The following is a 25,209-nucleotide window of genomic DNA, read 5'->3' on the forward strand; positions in this document are numbered from 1 at the left end:
TTCATTCTGCTGGCATTCGTGTTGGGGGGTGATGAAATGCGGGGAGAAGATGAAGAAACATACGTGATGGTAAACAAAATCGACATCAATTCATATTAGAGCCACTTTACATAGAAAGCTACAGAAAATAATTTTCCCGTTACGATACATTTTGTGGAGGTTTGTCCACGGAAAATTACTCTGACAATTTCATTACATGCAACAAAATTCCACGATTTTACCAAAACTTTTATTTATTTTTTACTAATTCAAATATTTTTCCAGACCTGGAAAATGTTCTTTTATTAGCTCTTTTATTATTTTTGATTTTTCATTGCTACACGGGAAATATCTGAGAAATCAATGAACCATCTGTCTTACATTATGAAGTGATTATAGATGCTTTTGTCACTTCGCTCCATTATCTTTTCTTTTAATGTCAGAAAAAATGTAAATTGTGGCAGACTGAATTGTAAATTGTAGCAGACTGAGCAGATGAACCAACAATGGCTCAACACACCTTCACATATGCATGAATGTATATTGTAAAATGTTGTGTACAGATAGCAGTCAAACACACTGAGTACAGCACACTTGATATTAATGTTTTAATCCCACTTACATGAAAGCACATAACCAAATAACATATTCAGAGTGTGACTTCCCAATTCAGAATCCTGCATCCCATCATTTTAAAACCAAAACAACTGTAATTAAGAGAAACTGGCATTACTTTATGACTACTAAATGGTCAGAACACAGCTTTCTACCAAGTTACTTTAATAGTCAGTTTATATTTTTCATTGTTTTAGTTTGTCTTTTCAATATGTATGTTCAAGGAAGGTAAATGTTACTGTGAACCACCTGGTTCAAGCTAAGTCCTAAACAAAACCTGCCAGTTTCGAAGCACGGCTAACCCTCACACCATACTACTGAGAACCACATACATTCCAGGAGTCAAATCAAGAGTCAAAGGGAATAAAATACACACAAAGAAAACAAAGAAAATACAAAACACCTGTATAGAAAAAGAGTAGAAAGCCACATAAAAGCACATGGCAAAAGTATCCTCTGCACTGCTGAAAAGATAAAATATCAAAAGTTACAGTATTGAGCCATTTTGTCAAGTTGTTCACTTTGTCTCAGGCCGTCTATACCTTGTCATGTGTTGTGGAAAATTGCAAAAAACTATAGTCTACGCATTTCACAGAGAGTGAAAAGATGTCAGTAAAATGGAATGTAATCCTCTCAAGAAAACCATGAACCAAAGTTCAACTACAGTTTTTCGCAAGTGGCCATTCACACTGAAAAAAGCCTTCCCTTCGCCCGAATGCACATAGAACCCACTGAGCGGCGACACATGTACCATCCATAAAAACACGACCTGCTACACTGGACACTGACAGGGCGGGATGGATACAAGCAAAACAGTAACAGATCTTTAACAAGGCAAATTCTGCCAGAGATATGACCACTGCTATCGCCAGACAAGAACTTAAATTTAGTCAAGTCAGACCAATTTTTTTCTTTTCTTTTCTTTTACAGTTTACGTGCTAACAAGGATTTTGTAGATCCAAGTGTCACAAAGATTGTAAATGCTGAGTTCAAGTAAAAACATACAAATTATCAAAATTACACTTAGAGGTTTTTTGTTTGTTTTCCTGCGACAGCAGCAGTTTGCTACAGTGAAAAAGGTTAGAGAGCACGGGGCTGATTTGGATGGAAAGGAGGGATTCCATGGATGGACTGAAACATGGACAAAGAAAAAACAAACAAACACAAAAACAAAATAAACATCCACTGAAACAATGAGTAATGTTCAGAAAGAAACAAAAACAAATGTATACCATTCTTTTCTCTGTGGAGGTGCTCATACAAATAGCACACACTTTAATGTATCTGCACAAACATACTGTACTTTACACATTGTGAGTGGAGTGTAAACATACATATCCATGCATGTATGTGCACACACAACCACATACACAACTTAGGCTGGTGAGAGGTAAAAAATGTGTGTTTTTCTTGATTTTCTTTTCTCTGAAGTTCACTTCTGCTGAACTACCTGCTGGCTCTCCGTCTCCTCTCCTTCTCCATCGCAGTCACCCTGGACGTCTGATGTCCACAGCTGCAACAGAGCAAAGGATGCTGGGATTAGTGCATGCTAAGGCCCTGATCAGACAGAGTGCGTTTGACAAGCACTGCCTTTTTTGTTGAGGCCTGCCCACATCAGACAGAGCACTCTTTGCTTTTAAACCGCTATTTTACTACGAAACATGCTCAGAAATACCTTGGAAATGAGAGGCTATTCTCAAATAGTATCATTAATTTTCTTTTTTTTTTTTTTTTTTTTTTAGAAATTCTGACTTTCATATTTAAGAGAACTTAGTAGTGTCTGGAAGCACTCTTTTCTTTTATCCATTTTAATCCACACTTGGAAATCATTAAAATCAGACTCCACACTTTTCAATACTGTGTAGGAACTAGAGCCCAACCGATACTTGATTTTTGGGGCCAATGCCGATACCAATATTTTTGAGTAAAAAATTCAGATATATAAATATGCAATCATGCATTTCAATTATCCATCAGATTTGGTAATCATATTATTATAAAAAAATGATGGAGGGAGGATATTTTACAGCTTGACAACTAACTTTATTATCAAAAATGACATAAGTGCACTGAAACGGTAAGCTTATTTGGGAATTCAGTAATTATTATTGACTTAAGTATCTTTTCTGCATTATGTTCTATTAAAAAAAATCTTTTCAGATCAAGCATAGTGGACAACATATGAGTTGACACTGAAATGTATGTGATGGGCCAAAATCAGCCGGTGAAATCAGCAGACGGATGTCTCAGTCAGACTGTAGTAGGAACCCTGATTATAGGGATAAGGGGTCTACAGAAAGTCAGCAGGGAGATGACGACGAGACACTCACAGTCAGATTGTCACGGAGCAGCTGCATGATCAAGGTGCTGTCTTTGTAGGAGTCACTGTTGAGGTTGTCCAGCTTGGCAATGGCATCATCAAAAGCCTGCGGGAACAGAAACAGCCATCAGCGCTTCCAAAAGTGATTGTAATCTCACCAACAAGTGGCAGATTGAAATAAATACTGGCAGGGCAAAAATGAATGATTTGAATAAAAAACACAGCAGTGAACAGCCTTTAATATGGTTTGGCATAAAAGGGTACATTTGTGCCGTGCTTAACACAGTTTTCAAGGTTAAAGTTACAACACCGATAACAACCACAGTATACAGAACTAGTCAAATGAAACAGACAAAATGTCTTGTGTTAGATGACATAAAAAATGGAAATAAAATCAAACACAAACACCAATGTGAAAAGAGGAGAGTTCTTACGCTCTTGGCCAGTTTGCAGGCACAGTCAGGTGAGCAGGCGATCTCGTAGTAGAAGACAGAGAAGTTCAAGGCGAGGCCAAGGCGGATGGGATGTGTAGCATCCATATTATCCTTGGCGGTTTCCATGGCTTCATCGTAAGCTATTCGTGACTTCTCAACGACCTCTGCACATAGAAAGATAGAACACTCAGGAATCAGATTTTTCAAATGGGGAAAAAAGGTTTCTTAGTCCCATTACTTTTTGACTGCTCTGGATTACAGCACACACCACTGTGCACCATCTGTGCATGATGGTGCGTGTTCCTTGCGTGTTTCAAGTTTACTTGTCAGGGTAAAGCCTTTGATAATGATGCATTTTAGGAGACAAAATGTCTTGTGTGCATGGCCTTCTGTGTTTATCATTAACAGCCGAAAACTATGAAAAACTATGGATCACAAAACTGCCAAAGAGAAGAAACAAACCACCCTCGACTGGCTGATTTACCATGGACATGAAAACGATTGCACTAATTTTGATGTGATCATTAATTCAATGCTGAAATCCACTGAGTGACCCAAAACACAATCTGAAAATGAGAAGAAAATGGGGAACAAAAAAAAAAAAAAAATCAAAGAAACTCTAAATATGCCTCCTAGCAACCAGTAACAGCCAACACCCTGGTGCTGCTCTTGTTGCCTTGACAACCCATCAGCAGCCCTCAGCTGCACTTTGGCTTATGGTTGTAGGTCAAGGACAGGGGAGGCTGTTAGAATTTTTGCCACAAACAATGCCTGAAGCAAGCCTGGTCACCTCATCTTAAAGAGGACTTTTATGGACCATTACTAAGAACATATTCAGCTAACAGAAAAGCAACAGCCTATCATCATAGAAACAAGAGGTGCATCACACAGCAGTGTTTTTAGCAGATGGTGGCACCACTTTTTCATGTATTTAAAGCGTCTTTGTGTGCCTATCATAAACCCTGAGTGCAATCTCTCTCTGTGGTGTGTGATTCTATCGAGCAGTTGCATGAGGGAGGCTAATAGTGATGTATGTCAAATTTTCTCTTACTTTTTGTTTGTATCCAGGATTTACTCTTATTTTGTCAGTACCCACTGATTTCTGGGATTCACTCGTTTTTTTTTTTCACTCTTTTACGTAAGAGAAAATTTTAATGAGTGGTCGGGAGCAAAAAAATTCTATGTATTTCATATAATCTAACTCGGATTTATGTTTTAAAGTAATTACAAGTGTTGAATTATGTACTTCTATATTTGTTCCACTAATCCCAATTTCTGTCATTTCAGTTACTATGTGTCCGTCTGATGACCAGTGGTTCAATGTAACACTGTCATGTTCTGTACTTCATTACAAATTTGAGGAAATTTGAAGCCCAGTTCAGACCAGAGAGTCGCTATGATATGAGTTGAAACATGCAACTGTTTGAAATGCATCAGTCTGCAACGTTCCAAAAACCTATTGGTTCACACAAATGCAATTAGATGAGATTATACCTCTGTATACATCCATTCTGGTTCCTGGCTTTTCAGGCCTACTTCGCAGCTGAATATAATTTGTAGCTTCTTACAATATGAATTAGGATAGTGATAGTGAGATACTCGCTACAGTTGCATTTGTAGTATGATAAAACAACAAAAACTAAATAAGTATCAGATGGACTGTATTTATAATACAAATTTACCACACCAATACAGTGCCAATCAATCATTTAATGACAATGGGTGTGAGGCATGTGCACACACTGCGCTCAGCAGCAGTAATCCACCATCCGACACCGGCACACCATGAGGGCTTGGTAGGGATGGAGCACCTGCCACAATAAGCAACAACGCAGTCTGTGGTCATTTTGACTCGACCAGAGGACTTCACTACAAGCTGGTTGGTTGCTGAAACAAGTGACGTGCTTTACGCTCTCAAACTAGCCGCTGATTTGACCAGCTGAGTTGCGGTTGACACCATCAGCTGGCTCGAGCTGAGAACTATTGAAAACTATGGATCACAAAACTGCAAAATTGAAGTAACAAACCACCCTCGGGTGGCTGATTTACCTAATCTAATATCAGTCTGTTCACACTACTGCAACTTTTCTCTGCAACCTTCTAAAATGCTTTCGTCTCATCGCTGATCATTGGTCTAAATTAGGGATGTCTCAATTGGATGGATCGATATCGGGTCTGATCAACACATTTTTTAATTGATCGGGATCAGTTATTTTGCACGTGGCCCACCCAGTGGAGGAATGTAACTATGTAAATTTGCTCACTGTACTTAGTTACTGTCCAGTGAAAAACATGTATCACCAGATGTGTTGAAGTTGAGAAAATTCTCCTGCTTAAGCTAAATATACTCTTAAAAGCCCTGTCGGATCAGCTGGAAAATGCATCGTCACAAAGCTGAAAACAGAGCTGTTTTTGAGGCTTTTTAAAGATATGTGGTTCTCACAGGACAGCTACGCTACAAACATATGATGATCTTCTAACATACAATGCACTGCTGTAGATTAAACGACTTGGCGGTATATGAAAGGAGTGAAAATTAGCAGTAAAATGCAACGTAGATATTAATGGAGCAGTTATATTAATCAAAGATCAAATATAATAAGAACACAGAGAGAGAACATTTTTTGCACAGGGAATACTTTTCCATTCAGTGGGCTACTTAGGCTTATTTCAGCAGCTTGACCTAATCGATCTGATTCACCACATGATGTTGTTTTCCCTCTTAAAAAACCATTGGATCTACACGAATCACATGAGTGACCTATTTTGGACTCAAAACTGTGATTTTCCCCAAATGGTAATGTTACGACTGCTGAGGTTCTTTCTACACCTTTTTTGGAGGCACCTCTCGAATTCTTGGTCATGTTCCAGAGTCTTTGCACGCCTGTCCTTATGTAGTGTTTAGGGATGTTTACCTATGCTAATAGGTTAATTATAATCAAGTGGGATTTATAATGTGGCACACCTGATTAAAAGCAGATTTGGACAGTTAATATTTGGTACATCTGGCATTGACATTAGAGACTGTTGTTGCATGAGGCTCAATGTCTCCTTTACGTACGCTTTTTTTCCTCTCCGTCAGCCACCTCAGCCAGGTAGCGATAGTAGTCCCCCTTCATCTTCAGGTAGAAGACTTTGCTGTCTGCAAGTTTAGCTTCCGGGATCAGAAAGCGTTCAAGCAGCTCCTGCAAGTCAAAGTGTGCAACATTAGCACTGAAATGTGTGGAACTCTACACAAAACTGCACTAGCAGTTCAAGTTATTTCATGAGTTAACTCACTGTTGACAATGGTATTTGGAGAGGTGTGTGTAACTGAAACCTTTTGACACAACAGTCAGCATATTTGCTTTTAAGGACATCCTTGTTGCAGTCTGCTTATTTCCTGCTTTCCTTCATCTCTGTCAGTCAAGTCTTTCATTGCATTACTGTGAGACATGTTTGCGATTATCACCTCGTTTATGTCGATTCTTTAAGGTAGGGATGTCAGTTTCAGTTAATTTTGCTTTTGATGGGCCGTCACCCATTAAGCAGTTCATTTTAAGAAAGATGTGAAATGCAGGAGGCCTTTTCTTTTAGTCCACTGACTCAGTAAGCTTTACCACTGCATTTCACAGTGCTATCCATCTAGAGATGGTGAAATGTTGATTTTTTTAAAATATAAATCTCTTGCCTTTTGCCTTTTTTCTGTTGGCTTTGCTAACAGACAACTGGCCAGCAACGTGTTTCTAAAGCAATTTTAGATTACAGGATTACTAGCTGTAATCGGCGAATGAGCAGGGCCACTAGGTAGCTAGCTCCTACCACACGCAGGTGGTGTGAAAAGCAGTAAACTGAAGAGCAAAATGAATCGATAGACACAGATGTAAAACTGGTCAAAAATATTCTCAGTAGTTAATCGTTGATGTCCCTGCTCTGAGGTTAAGATTCTGAAAACAGTGTAAAAGGCATACTGTGCAGGAGGTCTTGGTTACTCTTTGTAAACAGTTTCACCAGCTAAAGTGACAGTAAAAGCCAACTCTAGATTCACTCTTGTTCGCTTACAATGTTACATTAGCACTTCTTTTCCCACTGCATTCACATGGAGCACATAACAACCATATTGGGCTCCTTCCACTGACTTCTTGCATGTTTTTGGATTCATTATGATTTTACTGCTTGTTTTTTAAGGTTTTGCATGGTCTGGCACCAGCCTATTGTATTGCCACCTAACTACTGTATATTCATATTTCAGCTAGAGCACTGAGGTTGACCGATCAAATACTCCTGGATGTTCCCAGAAGTGAACACAAAAACAGTGGTGACTGAGCCTTTGTGATCAGATTATGCAAAAACATACAAGACAATTTCTTTACGCTGCTAAAACAGCATCACTGGCCTGATGGCTCTTCTCAACGGACCGAAAAATTTACAGCACAAACTGACCCATGTGACTTGAAGTCTGTCCAAAATCATCACATTAAATACTGGGCCTGAGCCCAACCCAGCCCGACTAGTTACCCACATAAAAAAATGGGAGCATTTTTTTATCTGTGTTCTACTTATAACAAGTCATCAATTTTCTTTACAAGCAATGTCAGAGTCACAATACTGATTGTCACACTAGAGGTCAGAGGTTAAATCTGCAGGAGGATCTATGGGAAAAATGCTTCAGTTTTCAGTTTTAGCATCTTGATTAGCGACTGGGTCAAAGTGGCTGCTAGTGCTGACTGGCCACAACACATCAAGCTTTCTTCAAACAACCCCGCCCTGGCCAGGCCCGAAGCACTGCAGTCAGGGACTAAATGCAGGTTGTGCCAGATATAACAACAAAATACATTAAAAAATATCTTTTAAAGTAGCATAAAACAGTAATCACTTCTTGGTTTCCTTATATATCAATGTACACAGCTGTCAACTTCCTTTGAGTACTTGCTTCCTTCCGGCACCTTCTGTCCCTCCTTAGCCACAGATTATTTCAGTTCTAATGCTTCCAGTTCTCGCCAGAAAACAGCTGTCTACTCTAAGCCACCAAAATTTTTCGTTGTCTTCCCATTCAGTAATCTTGATCTTGTTTGAACCGTTAGAACGAGGAACGATCATCATCAACTTTTTTTTAGCTCCTGTGAAACTGAACCCCAGGATTAACTGAACATGTATGTGATGATGGAAATACAAAGCTATTTTGACTTGTCATGGCCACAGTGGTGTTGCTAAACCTATTGCTATTTATACTAAATGTAAACTTTCATAATCTCCACAAAAATGAAACAGACTGTTGGGTTGGGCCACCTAACTACTGTATATTCATATTTCAGCTAGAGCACTGAGGTCGACCGATCAAATGCTCCTGGATGTTCCCAGAAGTGGACACAAAAACAGTGGCCTCTGCGGTGGCTACCCCTATACTCTGTAACAGTATACCTATTCAAATAAGAACTGCTCCAACTATAGAAACCTTTAGCCACTGCTGAAGACCCACCTCCTCTCGTTGATGTACGAATGATTCGAGCTCAACACCCTGACTTTGTCTTCTGTTGTGCTGCAGGTTGTTCTCTAATATATTTATTGGTCTCTCCTGTTTTTGTCGTTGTGTGGCTATTTGGGTCAACTGCGGGTGTTTTTAAATGTGCTCCAAGAATAAAGTTTGACTTGACTATAGTAAGTGCTGGCCAGCATACAGTATGTCACTTCTGTAGTTCTCTGAGGTGCTCCCCAGTGGGCATCTCAAGGAGACCCCACAACTTTTTGGTCTGAAACGGCCATTTCTGCTTCTTACCAGTACTTCATTGCAGATTTTTTTCAGCTCCTCTTCGATAACCTCTAAGTACTCCTTGGTCAGTTTGGCCATAACTTCGTTGTCTCTAATCTTACACAATTGGGAGGATATCACCCTCCAGGAAGACCTCCTAGCCCCCACCACATTCTTGTAGGCAACAGAGAGCAGGTTGCGCTCCTCGTTGCTGAGTTCGGGGGACCCCTGTGTCACGTCTTTCATGGCTGCGGCCATGTCATCATAGCGCTCAGCCTGCTCGGCCAGTTTGGCCTTCTGTACCAGGTCAGCCCTGTCAGTCATGGCTCCTGCGTGGGCTGAGGAAGGAAGGACAGAGGAGAGGGGGGTCGGGAAGGACAAAACAAAGGGGACAGGAGACGGATTAGGAAGACAGAGGAGAGAGTGTTGGGGGAGGGCAGGGACAAGAAAGGGGCGACATGGTGAGGAGGGTGGGGTGGGGGGATTTGATCAGTTAATGTGCATGAGGGAGGACAACAGTGCATGCAAACATGTTGTGTTTCCTGCAAAACCTGATTTAAGAAAAAGCTGGTTTCTGGTATGCATGTTGTAAACGTACATTCGAAGATGTGAGTAACAGCAATCAGTCGACGGGGAAGGAATACTTTGACTACTTTCTAATACAGTTGGAAAATGTGGACAAATGTTGTGCAAAACATTTGGTACTTTGGTCAGTATCACTTGCATTACATTAAGTTTAACGTTATTTCTGCCATTACCCTATCTGTGTGTCACTTTAGAAATGCTTGGATTTTCTTTTCCAATGTTAAGTGTGTCTTGGGGTGTGGGTACACCTAAGTAGTTTTTGGATTTCAACCAGCTTGACTCATCTGCACTCAGACTGGCACAGACTTGATTTATATTAGGGACTACACTGACTTGGCAGCCAAGTCATGGGAAATAGGCTTTGAGAAAGTGGCTTTGTATACAGAGATTTCCCATTAGAAAGACTTTAAAATAGAAATATGCAAAATACAATTGACAAAAAACAAATGACCATTTTCTTTAGTAGCTTTTTTTGTTTTTACAATAAATAAATAAATAAAACCACTTATCTGTATTAGTTTTTTTTAATTGATCATTTGGGCTGTTTAATGTGAAATAGGCTATAAAACATGGTGTTATGAAATACTGAAAATAGAAGTCACAATTTCCCAAAGCTCATGGTGGCCTATTCTAGATGTTTATTAAAAATTTCATTAGTTAGTCAGCAGATTATTTCTCGATTACTTGACTCGTCTACAAAATGTTAGAAAATAGGGTGAAATTTTCATCACAACTTCTTAGTGCGCAAACTGACATCATCAAATTGCAGGTTTTCCAGGCAACAGTCTAAAACCCCAACAACTCTATGAACTATCATGCATGACAGAAAAAGCAGGAAGTACTCACATTCCTGTAACATTATCAGCATTTTCGCCTGATAAGTGACAGAAATGATTAACATCTTGTCAAATTACACGCATTTTCTGCTAATCATTCACTTGATTCGCCTAATAATTTTAGACACATTTAACATTATTGAAAAAACAAGGCTCTATTTGAGGTTAAATGCAGGACAGAGAATCTACCACAATTAAAAGTCAACATGTAAAATAATGCAGACGAGTTGTACTGTACAGATACCTATCAAATATGGTTAATATTAGTCTTGTTCTGATCATATGATACTAAATTCAGCCTTTTTTTTTCCAGAAGTGGGCTACTTCCTGGCTAAGACATTTTTTTTCCTTTCCTTGTTTCACCTCATGATAACTGCAGGACTGTTGCATTGCATGAACGATTATTTGGAGGTTATTGCTTACCAGCTGCCTTGAAATAGCACACAAAGAAGCAGAGAGGATATGAGATCAGCAGTTAGAAAAATATCTCACGATCCTTGAGTCACATTTGCATATTTGCATGCACGCAGACACCTGCACCCTTCAGAGGAATGTCGGCCACCCAGTTTCTCGTCACACACCTGCACACCGAGCTCATACTGTTCATACCGCCAAAAAAGTACAATTTTTATATGATTTTTTAAAATAATGCCAGTGTTTAGTGCGGGAAGAAATGCTCAATAACGCCACAGATAGACATGCTAGACCCGACAATTTTGTCACCGACTTAGTTTAACAGGAATGAAAGGAGCCTAGCTTAGTTCAGTCCGAAGTGAACGCCCTTTTCGCTTCCCGGAAAACAACCCATAGCTGTCGAGCATTAATCATGAGACATAACGTCGCTTCATTTACGAAAGATAACACGATACAACCGAAAGCAGCAACCTAAACACAGCATGTAAAAGAAACAGACGGGTTAGGGTGCAGTAACGCTTTCCATTTAGTCAACGCCGAACAATGACTGAGCAGCGGCGCATCACTGGTTTCCTCTTACAGACACCAGTAGCGACGATTCATGCAGGATTAACAGAGTCCCCACAGTACGCGGAGCAAATGTAACGATTTTCCGTCGAAAATATCACCCATTGTTAAAAGGAAATATATGTGAACCAACCTGTGAGAATCGTTAGACGATGTTGTTCCTGATTCCCGGTCGCACAGCTGATGATCTCTCCCGCTCATCCACGGGGTTTCCCTCCAATCAAAGACACGGCAGCAGGGTCGCACCGGGACGGATGACGTCAGATTCGAGTTGCTAGGGCAACCACATTTAGAGGCAAAATTTTAAAGCCACGGAAACTCGGTCTGTGCACGTTTTTCTTTCTTTCTTTTCCTCAAAAGTTAAGTTAAAAAGTTAATATATATTGCCAGCCACCCAGTGTTTCTTTTTTCCCGCTCAAATGCCTTAACATATATCACCAGAAACGTAATGTTTCTTTTTTCCCCTACAAAGTAACTTTAACATCTATAACCAGCAATGTAGTGTTTCTTTTTTTTCCCAAAAGATATGCCTACCCTTTTCCTCAAAATTAACCATAATATGTAATCGCAAAATGTTTTTTTCCCTCAAAAGTTACCTTAAGATATATTCCTAGCAACATTATGTTTCTTTTCCCCCCTCAAAAGTTATCTTAACAAATAGGTTATTACCAGCAACCCCAACCCCAAAAGTTGCCTTTTTTCCTCAAACTTCTTCCAGCAAATTGTTTTCCCCCCAAACATGGTTAAATACATTAAACACATGTAGTATGTAAATTCCAGATTTCCATAATAAAAGTTTAATAAGATATACATCAGAATATAAAAATAATGTAAAAATGAATTCAATTGCACAAAAAAATAAATAAAATAAAAAGAAAGAGAGAAGAAGGAAAAATAACTAAAACAAAATCCTTCAGGGTGTGCTAAACAGTTGGGATAAAAATGAAATGTCTAAATAATCTAATAGTTTTTGTCAATTTATAATTTTATATAATGTTTATAATTAACGTTTTCAACAGCAGTCAAACATTTTTTTAAATCTATGATATTTAAATATAAAATGAGGGTCTTTTAAGCCAAATTATTTTATGCATATAATATTTTGCTAAAATAAAATGTGCTTTCATCATAAGTGAAATAGAGATTTTGAAAAATTAAAGCATTATAGCCTATCAATCTCTATTAGTAATAACATTTTCAAAATGTTTTAAAAGGCTCCTCTGTAAAATCAAACCAAAAAATAAGCAGCATGACAGCAATCTAAAAACACATGTTTAATCGTTTCCCCTTCACAGTTACAAAAAAGTTTTGGAAGAAATCACAGATATTGGCTTTCACCTGTATTAAATCTTAAAAAGAAACTCCTTGATTCTTTTTGTAATGATATAAATATGAGGTAACCATTATCAGCAACCTAATCCTATTAAAGTTCTAAAATAAGTAAACAACACATTTAGAATAGGCTATTTGTGTCTGTCTTTCTTGGTGTCAGTGGCCCTTTTTATTCTCTGCTTCTGAAATCATCTAACTGAATCATGGTTTTACAAAATAGGTTACAATGAACAGTTTGGTTTTATGATGCACAACTGTGGAAAAAAAAAACCCCAAAAAACATAACCTATCTTATGAGCATTTGTCGATCAATGTCAACAAAGAATCATGGGAGATGTAGTTGGTGAATACTTTGGCTATGATGAGAAAGAGCTCAAGTAATAAATAACCATGTTACAAAAAAATAGGATGGAAAACAGTATCCCTTTTCAGCGTCTAAGAGAAACTAATGAAAGAAGTCCTTTTTTAAAACAAATATTAATTCCACAATCTAACCTGGACTCCTGGCAGGAGATATTTCCCCCCTTAATTTTATTTACAGCACAAATTTCCCAAATGTTTGCATTTTGTATATTACCTTGATGGATATGCCATTATTTTGAATTCAATTTCCCTATCACCACAAGTGAAACAAATAGGGAATGAAAAAAATATCCATTTATACCATTTATTTTGACTGAGAGCTTATTACACACAATTATGACGCAGTAAAATGATTATTTGATTGATACAAATAAAGACCATCTTTATTTTTATATAAAAGTAATGTTAAATTATGTTTTGAACTATTGTTAAATCTATGAAAGATTCTGGCAGATAACACAATTTTAACCCTAAATTTAAAAACCTCTGAGTCATAACCTTGCCCAGGCAAAAAGAGATAAGTTACTTCACATTAAATCTATAGACCTGTCTGCTTAGGTTAAAGTACATATGCTCATCCTACTTGCTTGACAGGCGGTTTCCTGACCCCTTCAATAGTAAAGCTATCAACCTGTTTATCTGGTTTTTCTAGTTTTACAAACAGCCACTAAATGTCCCTTCTAGTATCACATGTTGATCCTGACGCTTGACTTTTATTACAGTAGCACAGGGGCCTTTTCAGAATTTAAAGACACTAGACTTCAGTAGGGAGGATTCCGGTAATATTTTTGATGTACAAGCTCTATTTTGATGCGTTTTAATAAATTTAACTCTGGCAACTTACTTAACCCTTTTTTTTCTCTTTGTATTTTATAAATTCTGTATTGTGATGACAAAAATATAGGTAGTTGATAGCAATTAGTATTGAGAAGGCTAAAGTATATTTGACAAATGCTGTCCTCCAAATTTTAATTTACTAGAGCTGTATGTATTGTATGTATGTATTGATGTTAACAGTGGTGAAATTTTATTATTTATTCTTGATTGATTGATTGATTGATTGATTGATTGATTGAAATGTTTATTTCAAATATGCAACGAGCAAAGCGATAAAAAAAAATATTGTTTTTAAAACAAAGAGTAAAAGTATGAATGGAATGACAGATTGTCAGACCCTGGGCTTTTTTTTCCTTAATGATTAGGCCTAGTCTCATTCCCATTTTTGAAATACATAGCCTCTTTATTTAGACTGAGGGCTATTTATGAAACATTTGGGTGTGAAGCCTCGGATGCTTATGAATAATTATAATAAAAAAACAGCAACAACAACAAAAATAATAATAATGATAAGGCAATAATAACAAAAATAGTGTTTCTACCCCTCATTCCAAAAAAATATGATAACAGCAACTGAAAGTGATTCTCTGACAAGTTCTCCAAATGAAAAATAAATTAATAAGCTTCTCTTATTATCTACCTCAAAAATAGCGTTGACGAAATCACAAGATTTAAACACAATACCAGAAGTAAATCATGATTTGCTATTCCAGCAATAACAGGTTGTAGAAAAACAATCAGGTTGTAAATTAGGTTTGCCTTGGTCGGTGAAGATTTGGGTGGGGTTCTGAGTGATTCTGAAGCAGGACGGTAGATTGCAAAAAAAAAATAGAATTTCTTCTAAATTAACACTACATATTTTCAGTCAGTGTCACATAAAAACCAAAATTCACAGTGTTTCTTTAACACCAGTACAGAGAGAGTGGTCTCTGGTTTGCAGTTGTATTTTACCTCTTCAATCTGAGATATGTGCATGAAAGTAGTTGATCTATAGCTGGTGGGAATCTAATTCCTTCACCGAATAAAGAAATCTTTTTGTGCAAATGCTCCTCTTTTTTCCTGTCTGTGGTTGAATCTGGATAGACAGCACAGGACACAAAGAAAGTCTAGCAAGGTGCGTGTGTTTTTATGAATGAAAGTGTTGTTTATTTAATTCACAAGTTTACAGCTGGGAAAGAAGGAGGTGGATTGTGTAAGGAGACAGAGAAACAATGTGGGCGATGACTCATTTAGCCGAGCCACTAAAACCATTAAAGAACAGGCAGCATGGCACTGGCTTTATTTCTTTTCTTCTCAGAATAAACGGGGGGAAATGAGTTATTTCTTTGGCCCATGACAAAGAAGTCATTTTGTGACCATCTTTAGAGACTGAATACAAGGCAAGCCTGTAACACCACCAAATGCAACGCTGTGGTTATTTCTTATGGCAGAACAACAGATCTTTTCAAGTCTGAGCTGAACTAATGCATCTGTCACAGCTGGAGGAAAAGGCACCACAGGAAATGAATGCTTTTTTCTGATGAAAAAAGAATTAGAGACATCATTTTCAGCCGGTTCAGTGACTTATGGGCTCGGACAGGGTTCAGTGTTTTTGTTAATTAGACACACACGGTGCTGCAGTTTGACTCATTTCCTGCTGTCAGCAGCTTGGCTGACGCAAAGCTTTTATGATGGTATCATGTCTGACATCGCACCACTGATATATCTTTTCATTACAATATGAATATCTGTTTCAGAATTGGCACGGTTTTTCGTACAATTTGCGTCAACATTCTGTTTTCCTCGTGAAAGTCTTTTGCTTTTCATTTGAAAGTTATCTGCAAGATGTTTGTATCTTTATACATTTTTTCTGTTAATGATGGTCTAGTTGTAAATCTGTATTTCTTTTCCTGTTTTAGTTTGTTATAACTTATATCAACTTCTGTTTTGGAGTTTAACCAAGAGAAAAAACAAAAAGAACAAGCACCCACAATGAAATATTTTTCTAAAAATAGACAAGCTGACACCAGGTGTTAATACCTACAAGGGCTCCCTTAATAATAATCCCTCCCTTAAGACATGACATTAAAGGGTAGATTAAGTATTTTTCAACCCTTACTCTATTTTTCCATGTTTTTCTGAAGGATTAATGGGAAAAACACTTTTTGAAATTGGTCCAGTGTGGAGAGAGAGAGAGAGGGCTGCAGCCAATGGAGGTGAAACGGGCCGCAATGTAATGTTAATGGGCAACTGTGCAGCGTCAATGTACATCCGATCAAAATTTTCTCCAGACTCCATTTAAATGAAGAGTAATTTTATCACCATAACACACACCTCATTCCCAGTCTACAAAAAAAAAAGGAAACCCCGTCTTGGTTCATCTTTCCGCTGTTTCAATAACCACCAACTCTAGTTTGGCTAAAATAAACCCTCAATTTACCCAGTTAGATGTGAAAATACACTGGTTCTATACATGCTAAAATCGCTGTTTATTTAATGGTATCTGGTGGGTTTGGTGATAGTGATTTCCGGGTTGCTTCCGATTAAACATAAAGGACTTTTAAAAAATGGTCCATGTCTGTAAGGATCTCTTTCATAATGTTGTCAGACACTTAGAATAATCTGAGCATGTCAGAGGCCAAAAGCACTTTTAGTGGATGTATACTGATGGTGCACAAATGCCCTGAGTGTTTACATTGCAGCCTGTTTCACAGCTGCCTGCTAGATGAAATGCATCAATAGTTATTAATTATTGAACATTTACAAGTGACAGCTGATGTCCTACAAATGATTCACATTTACATAATGTACAGAATGTGAAAACAAAGTGTTAACGCTACATGAGCATACCAGCAGAGAAATGACATACTGGAATGCCAATTTGGACAGTAAATAATGAATTGTCAGTTAAAGTAAATGGGCCAACAAAGCTCAAAAGCTAGAAGTGAGTTCTAGTCCACTAAAGCGGAAAAACAAATAAGGGTGTATCTTAAAAAAGCATCAAGCAGAAAATTTGTCATTTTATGAAAAGCACTTTCTTGACAAACACAGATATACAACAAAGTAAAATTTAATAAAATGCTATAATACATCATTGGAGCATTCATTCATTTTCCAAGTGTACAAATGTTGACCGTGCGCTCCTGTAAAATTTTGACTTACAATTCATGTAGCAGCCTGAAAACAGCTAGCAGAATTTCACATTTTAGTGGCCCGACATGAAAGCGTGATTAGCTAGATGAAAGATTGTAGTATGACACGGCAGACAGTGCTGTGGAGAAATTCCATATTTGACAACTAATATGAGAAAAACGTTTCACAGCCTCCTTTTGATTCAATACTCAAAGCACAAAGAAAACAGATGAGGTTGCATTTGTCATTGACTTAATTGCAGCAAATTTCAAATCAGAAATCTCCCACCTGAGCCAAATCCGTGCTCTATTTAAGGACACCATGCCTCATGAGTTATGTTTGCTATAAAGGTTTAATCAGACAACTCGATCCAAAGCTTCAGATAGAGAGGTACAAGAGCTAGCAGCAAGAAATACTCATCAGGGCAGTGAGGCATCTGTTAAGAGAAACTGAATGAAGGGAGAAAAATTCACCACTTAGATTGTTCCTGAATCATACAGGTCTCCAGCAGCGCTGAAATTAAAACTGCCTTTTAACATTTAACCCCGCGTGAATTAAAACACAAGCAAAAAGAGGATGGGAAAAAACATTGTGTTCAAGGCAACCTGGCCTATTCAAGCCTAAATGAAGATAACTGTTTCACGTTGGTTACATCAAATCATCCATTGCTGTCAGACTGAGTGCAGAGTTGGTGCAGGGCCTTGAAGGACATCAATTCGGTGTCCGGGTGACCGTTTATGCCTCGACTCCCTCTAACTCAGGGGGCAGAGGGGATTTCGGGTGCTTGCTCTCAAAGTGTTGCTTGAAGGTTTTTGGGTCAGGCATCTGGGACTGCAGGAGAGGAAAACATAGCCAACAAACTTTATGTTATAATTTTGCAAAATATCAAATGAATAAAAGATTTTATACAATTCTAAACTAGATATACTGCCTCGTGGCGACATGTGTCTGCGCTCCAGTCAAGCTGCACTTACATTTTACATCCATGAGTGTGAAAACGTGAATGTTTCACACACATCTTTCCCCCAGCAGCACAAAAGATCGATGCAATCAGCAGTTTCAAGGTGGACACCCAAGGTTTTTGAGTTCTGGCCAAAAACATGCTTTATAAGGGCACCGTTACCTTTGTCCACCAAACGCTCATCAGTTCATTCTTGAGTCCAAGTGGATGTTTGTGCCAAATTTAAGGGGAAATCCCTTAAGGTTATCTTCAGATATTGTGTTGATGAAAAAGAGACACAGGCAAGGTCACAGTGACCTTGATCTTTGTGCACAAAACTTTTATCAGCTCATAGTTGAGTCCAAGTGAATGTTTACGTCAAATTTGAGTATTCCATCAATGTGTTCTTGAGATACACGTAGCTTTCACAAGAACGAGAGGGATGCAAAATCATAGTGACCTTGACCTTTGACCACAAGCATCTAATCAACTCATCCTTAAGTCTATTCAAATGTTTGTGCCAAATTTCAATGATGTTCAACATATTGTGTTCACAAGAATTAGACTGACGAGGTCACAGTGACCTTGACCTTTCTCTATGACCACCAAAATCTTATCAGCTCATCTTTGACTCCAAGTGAATGTTTGTGTCAAATTTGAAGAAATTCCCTGGTGGTGTACTTGAAATATCATGGTAACAAGAATGTGCTTGACAGACAACGCAAAAACATAAAGCTGTTGCCAGTGCAGAGGCATAAAAAGGGACCATATGGCAGCAGAACTGATAATCCTGAATCAGGTTTTGATCTGTAGTTTTTTTTAGAGTTGAGACTTCATGTGGACTTTTCCATTGTCACTTTTGGCTGCGCTGAGTCCACCCACACCCCGCTGATTTGCATTTCCTTTGTCAGTTTAAACAATGCAGAGCATGGTGAACATGGTGAATACTGCGAAAAGTGGGTATACTTATGTTTTAAGGTTTTTGATAAAAAAAAAATGCTTTTGAACGTCATCACTCAAGACAAGCTGTTGATACTTAAAGACACACCTTCAAGTGGACAGCCTTTTTGTAATGGAGATGCAAATCCTTGGCGTGCTAAGCTGACGTGCCAAACCATTCCAAGTCAAGCCAAGCCAGCTCGTGTGTGGAAAAGGGGTTATACTCACCTTGCACACAGAGCAGGTGAATAACAGTGCTGCCTTGGCTGCAGTCTTTTGATCATGACCTTTGGCCTTCTTCATCTCCGCCTGTTTCTTGGCATTTTTCTGCTGAGACTGAAGCTTCTGATGCCCCCGTGCCATTCTGGCAAAGTCTAAAGGGAAAGAAAGAGGGACAAAGGACTATTTACTGATACACATCAGTGTTGTGGACACACTGTTTTATCATTGTTGATACACATCTACCATAAACAAGTCAGTTACTGAAAGTCCATTAATAGTTATTTCTGGCCCATAAAGACGGTTACATAATGCCATGTTCACTGTGATACCATATGGGTGCCAGAGACCATCACAAACTTTGATCTATGTCTTTTGCAGCACCAAGAGTAGTCCTTTCTAATAGGCAGCTAAAGTTTAGCGGATATAAACACTTTAAAAGGCGAGTAAAGAACCAACAGCTGCCAGTCAGCCAGGGTCATGTAAAGTAAACAAGATAACGCTTCAGCTTAACCTGAACTGAAATGCAGGTGCTTCTGCTGAAACTAGGGCAGGGCTGTAAAACCTTGATGTACCCGAGAGTAGGCGGAATCAGTCTCACGACAGACGTTCAGGGCGTGGGAAACTAAGCAACGTTCGAGGAAACTTAACTTAGTAACTCTGATAGGGCTGATAACACCAAGCAAGTTCGCCTAGTTATCTAAATAATTATGTTGTATAAACCAGTTCCAGGTTTTTAATGAGTACAGATAACAAATCTGTTTCTTGGAACGGGACCAGGTTTGGCAGGTTCTGCTGATACAGATTTACTTGCAGTTGGCATGTTTGAGTAAGTGGTATCAAGGAGGGAAACAAGTTCTCTCCTGCCCTCACAGCCACTGACATATGGATTTTTACTGGGTGTTGGGATAAACTAGTTCCTCCGGTCCAGCCCTGTTTCAGCAGATGGCACTTTCAGTAAGTCTACTCCTTGATACAAGTTGAGGTAGATGAAGGTAAATGCATGAGGAGAGACGTCTGTCTCTGTCCATATTAATGTCCCCCATAATTAAAGTCAGGTTTATTGCCTAGTAGAGTTTCACTTACACGGACCTTGCCTTGGTGTTGTTTTGTGCATACTAGTTTTTTTTTTTTTTACAAAGCACGTCTTGGCAAATGACCCGAGTATCTTACATGTCTTTTAAGCTATGGAACAAATTCACACTGTACCAAGTCCCAAGGCTATTTGGTTCTAGAAAGTAGGGGTCAACAGATTATTGGCATGGTCTATTACTGTATCAGAGACGATATTTGGCATTTTGCAAATGATCTGTATCTGCATTTTATTTTAATGATTGTTGATAAAATCAATTTATTAAAAAGTGCAAAGAAAGTGTCAGCATTGGAGGAATTTTTACTATGTAAAACCTCATGGGGGTATTTTTATTTTTTATTTAAATTTTTCATTTGACTTTATAAAAAAAATATTTCCTGGATATTTGCTAAACATGATGTTGAAAGTCTCAATTTTGATAAAACCTTTGCCAAAGGCATTTAAAGTTTTTCGTTGTAGTTTGTTATATTCTAAATACTAAATATTGACAGAAAGATTTTCATTTTTAGTGTAAATGCATATCGGTTATAAATATCGATTATCAGTGTCATTAACTACTAAACATTGTATTGGCATTGAAAAACCAATATCAGTGGACCCTTACTAGAAAATAACCATGTAAATACTTAGATAGGGAAACTGTCTATTAAATATGCAGCACACAAGTGGAAAAATGTTATAAAATGTTTGTAAAATAGGACAAGTGCATCCCTTTTTATCAATTTAAATCTCTGTTGAATGACTTAAAGCGGTGTGAATGCAGGTGTTATTTATGTGAATAGATGTCTTCTATGCTGAAATTATTTTCTTTACTTATTATAACCTTCCGATTTTTCGATTGCTGATGTATACTGTAACTTTAGTGTATTATTATTGTTATATATGTACTGTAATTAAGGCATTCTTGCAAAAGAAAGCTTGCTCTCAATGACCTTCCGTGCTTAAATAAAGGTTATTATCATAATAAAGTAAACATATTTAGAGGAAATAACAGGCAAAGTAATGTGACAGTTAGAATGTAAGCATACTTATAGTGTGGCCAGATCAACCCATTCTAAGGGCTGCAGGGCAAACATTAGCTATGAAAAAGTGTTGACACAAGGACCTAATTTTATGTATAAATGCAGTAGCACTCACCTTAAGGACCTTAACAACTTATAGAGTTTAGTGCTGCATACTCCCAAACCACCACACTCTGACTGAGAGGCTTTCAAGGCCTCCCGAGGTCTAGGGACATTGGATGGTTGGCCACTTCGCCCTGTTGGTAATACAGCCTTGCTTATTAGGAACTTCTATAAATAGTATGCTTCAGCTATGCATTCAGCGATAAGGGACATTTATGAGAAGGAGGACAGCAAAAAGGGGGAGGCATGTTAAATGAATATTTCAATCAATGATGACATCAATGATTATTTTTTAAGCACTGGGGAGGGCCAATGTGTTTTTGCTACTTATTTTAAAAAATGCAGGTGGAATGCATGTTTACTTTAAAAATGACCAAATTTACATCACAATTATCACTGGATTTTTACACACATTACCTGGGACAAACACTTCTGTCAGAATTAAACCAAAGAGAATTTAACCAAATCTAAGCTTAAAATAGTGATATTTCATCACTATCATAACTATGGCTGCCCCCTGAAAGTTGGAAATTCAAATCATCAGTTGGAGACCACTCAGTCAAATGAAGTAGGTTCAAGCTGAGCTTTTTTTTTTCCTGAGCATTGTACTTCTGGGGATTTTTTGGTCCCCAGAGTTTGCTGTGGAGTGAGCGGCTGCAGCAGACGCAATACAGCGGCACAGAGGAAGAGAGACTCTGCAAAGTTATTTTCTCTTTTCTCCTTAGAAGTGGCGAATTGACAGTTCACAGCAACCTCATGCGATGTCTTTCATTTGATATCTACAGTTGGCAAAATAAATGTTGCACATTTGCGAGTGTTGTTAGCACCGATAACGTGTTTACTTGATAACATTAATGCCACTGAGCCTGTTCAAACTGTAAAACGTAAAGGATAATTCACATTTAATGGATCAGCTCCAAGATTTAATTTGTGACTTTTCACTTTCAAATGTCAATGTGTAAGTTAAAATCTAGCAACTAATTTCGTGCATTTTCCCAAGATCACTAGGGGAGGCTCATGACTCATGAGGGTCAGAAAAAAAGCCACCCACCTCCTCTGGTAAATAAAGAACAGTCCCTAGCTAGCGTTGGTTGGCTTACAGAAACATTTGTTAGGAAAACAGTTTGCTGACTTGTATCAACTCCATGTGCAATAAGTTAAAATCACATTTTATTGGTGCTTAGAGCTGTATGAATATAATGATGAGATATTTCAGAGATCACGTTATAAGCATTCAGTTGTAGAAACAACGAGGGAATACAGACAGAACTAGCATGTTATCTGTTAGCTAATGTACTTTTTATATATCTCTCTCCATCTCTTGCTTTACTGCTCGGGTTAAGTCCTCCTGTTGGGGTCCTTAGGACACAGCCGTGAGTTACCACAGCACATATGGCCCCTTGTCATCGAGGTGACACCAGTCTGTGTTGTCCTGCACTAACGGAGCCGTAACGTGGGTTAGCTTACATGCTAACGTTACCCTCAGCTCACAACGGCTATCCCATTAGCTACTCGGCTAACCTTAAACTGGACATTTCCTTCCGCCTGCGGGAACGTTAACCAGGAAAAGTAATAGCGATATGTTGTATCTCTGAAGTTTTAAAAGGGCGGCAATTCTTACCTTTTAAAAACAACAGTACGTGTATTTTGCTGGGCACACACTCACAGACAGTGTGACAGCTGCTCATGTCCCAGACAGCTGAAGGCTCGTGCTGCGTTCATATAAACTCGTAAGATTTGGCTTTTATTAAGACTTTCGTGGGATTAAAAAAATGTTTACCCAGGCGAATGTTTTCCCCTTATTTAACTATTTAATGGCTACACATGTAAAATGCGATGCAAATGTTTTGTCTTCTTACTTTTGCCAACTATAGAGAATAAAGTAATTTAACCCACGCAAAGTGTTAACCCTACAGTTTCCGTGGCCCAATTGTTCAAAAGTGATTGGATCGGATTGTCAGCTTTTGGACTGGTACAAAAATAAAATATATAGACAGAACTATTATTATTTTAAACAACTGGGCGCTTTGGTCAGCCACGGAAGTATTCCGAGAAGAAACCATTTTTACGAATATTAGTGGACTCCCTGAAGGCACCGGCTGTTTGTGGTCACCGTGTTGCAGATACATGACATTTGCAATGTCGCCCCCCTGTGGAAGACTTTGGTCCTTACATCTCCACATGAAAATGGTATTGTGAGAACATTTATCAAGTTTTCTTAAATTGTGAGATGTTTCTGATGAATTCCTCATGATGATCCCAAGTTGAAAATTTTGTTTTATTCACTGCTTTATTCATAATGATTTTGACCTCATTATCAAACTTTAATCTGCATAACATATACTTGTGCACACAGGCCTGCTGGTTTTAATATATGTTTGGAGTTAGGAGTTGAGAGACCATTTTCAAACAGCATTATATCTAAACTTGAGAAATTGACTTTAGCCGTTAACTTGCTCTGATTTTCCCGAGACAGGTCTGAAACTCTTCATGCTGCAATTCTTTTAAAAAATGTTGCACCTTTGTTAATTTTATAATTTAATTATTTCATGAGATTAAGATTCATGGTTTTGCTAATACTGAATATTATGCCCTCTGCTCCTTTTTTTTTTCTTTCTTTCTTAGTTTAGAATGAATGAATGACTGAATGAATCGCCCTTTTGGCCTTTTTAATGATGGCCATTATATCCATATTGCTGTTGTTGTTGTTGTTGTTGTTGTTGTTGTTGTTATTATTATTATTATTATTATTATTATTATTATTATTATTATCAAAGTTGAGCGATAAGTAATGTGACATTTCCCTGAGCAACACTAGGGGGCATGTATTGAGGACTCCTGCATGCCGGCGTGTTTAGGAGAAATAGCACGTGCACACAGGCTCCACACTAACACTGACACTCAGCAGTGGTAATGGCTGTAATGAGAAAAAAAAAAAAAACAACTTAAGTATCATTGTGACAACCTCAAGCAATTAAAAAAAAATACTGCATGCACTGCTGGCCCAGTAAGATCACTCTTGACTGTTTAGCACGTATTCAAATCTAGTTTTAATCACAGTCATACAAATGTTGCCCCTGCATGACTTACACAGACCATGTTGTGGTTTCTGGGACTGCATCATATATTTATCTTTTCTATCTGTGACTTTGTTTTGGGGAACAGTGGAGCTGTTCAACTCCGCTCTGGATTTGACTGAGTGCATCTAATATGTAAATCCACTCCACTGACAGAAACAAAGACTCACATGATACTCCAGTAGCATCAAAACATACCAGTCTGTAAAAACAATAATAAAACCATATTCGTGAAGGTGTGGGTTGCATTAACCCCTCGAAACCTGAGAAAATAGTCTTAATTTCTTTCAACAACATGGGAACTAAGGAATAAGAAATGAAAGAAGAAAAAGTAAAATAAATGATCTGAAAAAGAACAAACAAACAAAGAGAAAAAGAAAAAATATAAAATTTAAATACTTGTGAAAGCCGTCTGAAAGCAGAAAAGTCATGTCGTTCCAGGTTTCAAAGGGTTAACATATTTGCCTTTATTACAATAAGTGTGTGTCTATTTTTATTCACCAACAGTGACTCCTGCTGGAAATCCTCCTGACAGTTTGGTGTATGACTTTCTTGGGAGAAATTTTATCATTGTGAGAAAAGTCTCCGGCGTGCCATTGTGTCCCCCCTCATCATAAGAAAAGAGAGACAGCCTTTTGTGAAACGGAGGGAAATATCTCTCAAGAGAGAAGGATGTGATTATGCTTTCAGAAGGGG

General features: G+C 38.0%; 2 protein-coding genes across 4 annotated transcripts; both read right to left on the reverse strand.

Annotated features, from left to right (window-relative positions):
* Positions 1–573: 573 nt before the first annotated feature.
* On the reverse strand, positions 574–11,752 carry LOC121957392 (14-3-3 protein beta/alpha-A-like). 2 transcript variants are annotated; one of them, XM_042505951.2, is made up of 6 exons: positions 11,612–11,752; positions 9,104–9,414; positions 6,410–6,533; positions 3,349–3,512; positions 2,925–3,020; positions 574–2,107 (listed from the first exon to the last, which is right to left on the reverse strand). In XM_042505951.2, the coding sequence occupies exons 2-6, from the start codon at positions 9,398–9,400 to the stop codon at positions 2,027–2,029; spliced, it is 762 nt and encodes a 253-aa protein (XP_042361885.2). In that variant the 5' UTR covers positions 9,401–9,414; positions 11,612–11,752; the 3' UTR covers positions 574–2,026. The 2 variants fall into 2 exon arrangements, with proteins under 2 accessions (XP_042361885.2, XP_042361886.2); XM_042505952.2 differs by lacking the exon at positions 11,612–11,752 and adding an exon at positions 10,921–11,045.
* Positions 11,753–17,043: 5,291 nt separating this feature from the next.
* On the reverse strand, positions 17,044–23,212 carry znf706 (zinc finger protein 706). 2 transcript variants are annotated; one of them, XM_088090409.1, is made up of 4 exons: positions 23,058–23,200; positions 21,450–21,570; positions 19,229–19,374; positions 17,044–17,952 (listed from the first exon to the last, which is right to left on the reverse strand). In XM_088090409.1, the coding sequence occupies exons 3-4, from the start codon at positions 19,361–19,363 to the stop codon at positions 17,857–17,859; spliced, it is 231 nt and encodes a 76-aa protein (XP_087946535.1). In that variant the 5' UTR covers positions 19,364–19,374; positions 21,450–21,570; positions 23,058–23,200; the 3' UTR covers positions 17,044–17,856. The 2 variants fall into 2 exon arrangements, with proteins under 2 accessions (XP_087946535.1, XP_042362884.1); XM_042506950.2 differs by lacking the exon at positions 21,450–21,570 and having other exon boundaries at positions 23,058–23,212.
* Between the last annotated feature and the right edge of the window lie 1,997 nt (positions 23,213–25,209).

Source organism: Plectropomus leopardus, chromosome 17 (genome assembly GCF_026936395.1).
Source record: "Plectropomus leopardus strain MGB_pleo_1.0 chromosome 17, ASM2693639v1, whole genome shotgun sequence".
In the NCBI taxonomy this organism is placed as follows: Eukaryota; Metazoa; Chordata; class Actinopteri; order Perciformes; family Serranidae; genus Plectropomus; species Plectropomus leopardus.

What these genes read in the sequence shown, in the direction of transcription:
- znf706 (XM_042506950.2), bottom strand. Translation starts at nt 23,124, where the DNA reads ATGAGCAGCTGTCACACTGTCTGTGAGTGTGTGCCCAGCAAAATACAC. An exon ending in CGTACTGTTGTTTTTAAAAG is followed by an intron (nt 19,375 to 23,057) that starts GTAAGAATTGCC and finishes CTTTCCCTTTAG; the next exon opens with ACTTTGCCAGAATGGCACGG. An exon ending in TCACCTGCTCTGTGTGCAAG is followed by an intron (nt 17,953 to 19,228) that starts GTGAGTATAACC and finishes CCTCTCCTGCAG; the next exon opens with TCCCAGATGCCTGACCCAAA.
- LOC121957392 (XM_042505951.2), bottom strand. Translation starts at nt 9,400, where the DNA reads ATGACTGACAGGGCTGACCTGGTACAGAAGGCCAAACTGGCCGAGCAG. An exon ending in AAATCTGCAATGAAGTACTG is followed by an intron (nt 6,534 to 9,103) that starts GTAAGAAGCAGA and finishes TTTGACTTGCAG; the next exon opens with GAGCTGCTTGAACGCTTTCT. An exon ending in CCTGCAAACTGGCCAAGAGC is followed by an intron (nt 3,021 to 3,348) that starts GTAAGAACTCTC and finishes CTGTTCCCGCAG; the next exon opens with GCTTTTGATGATGCCATTGC.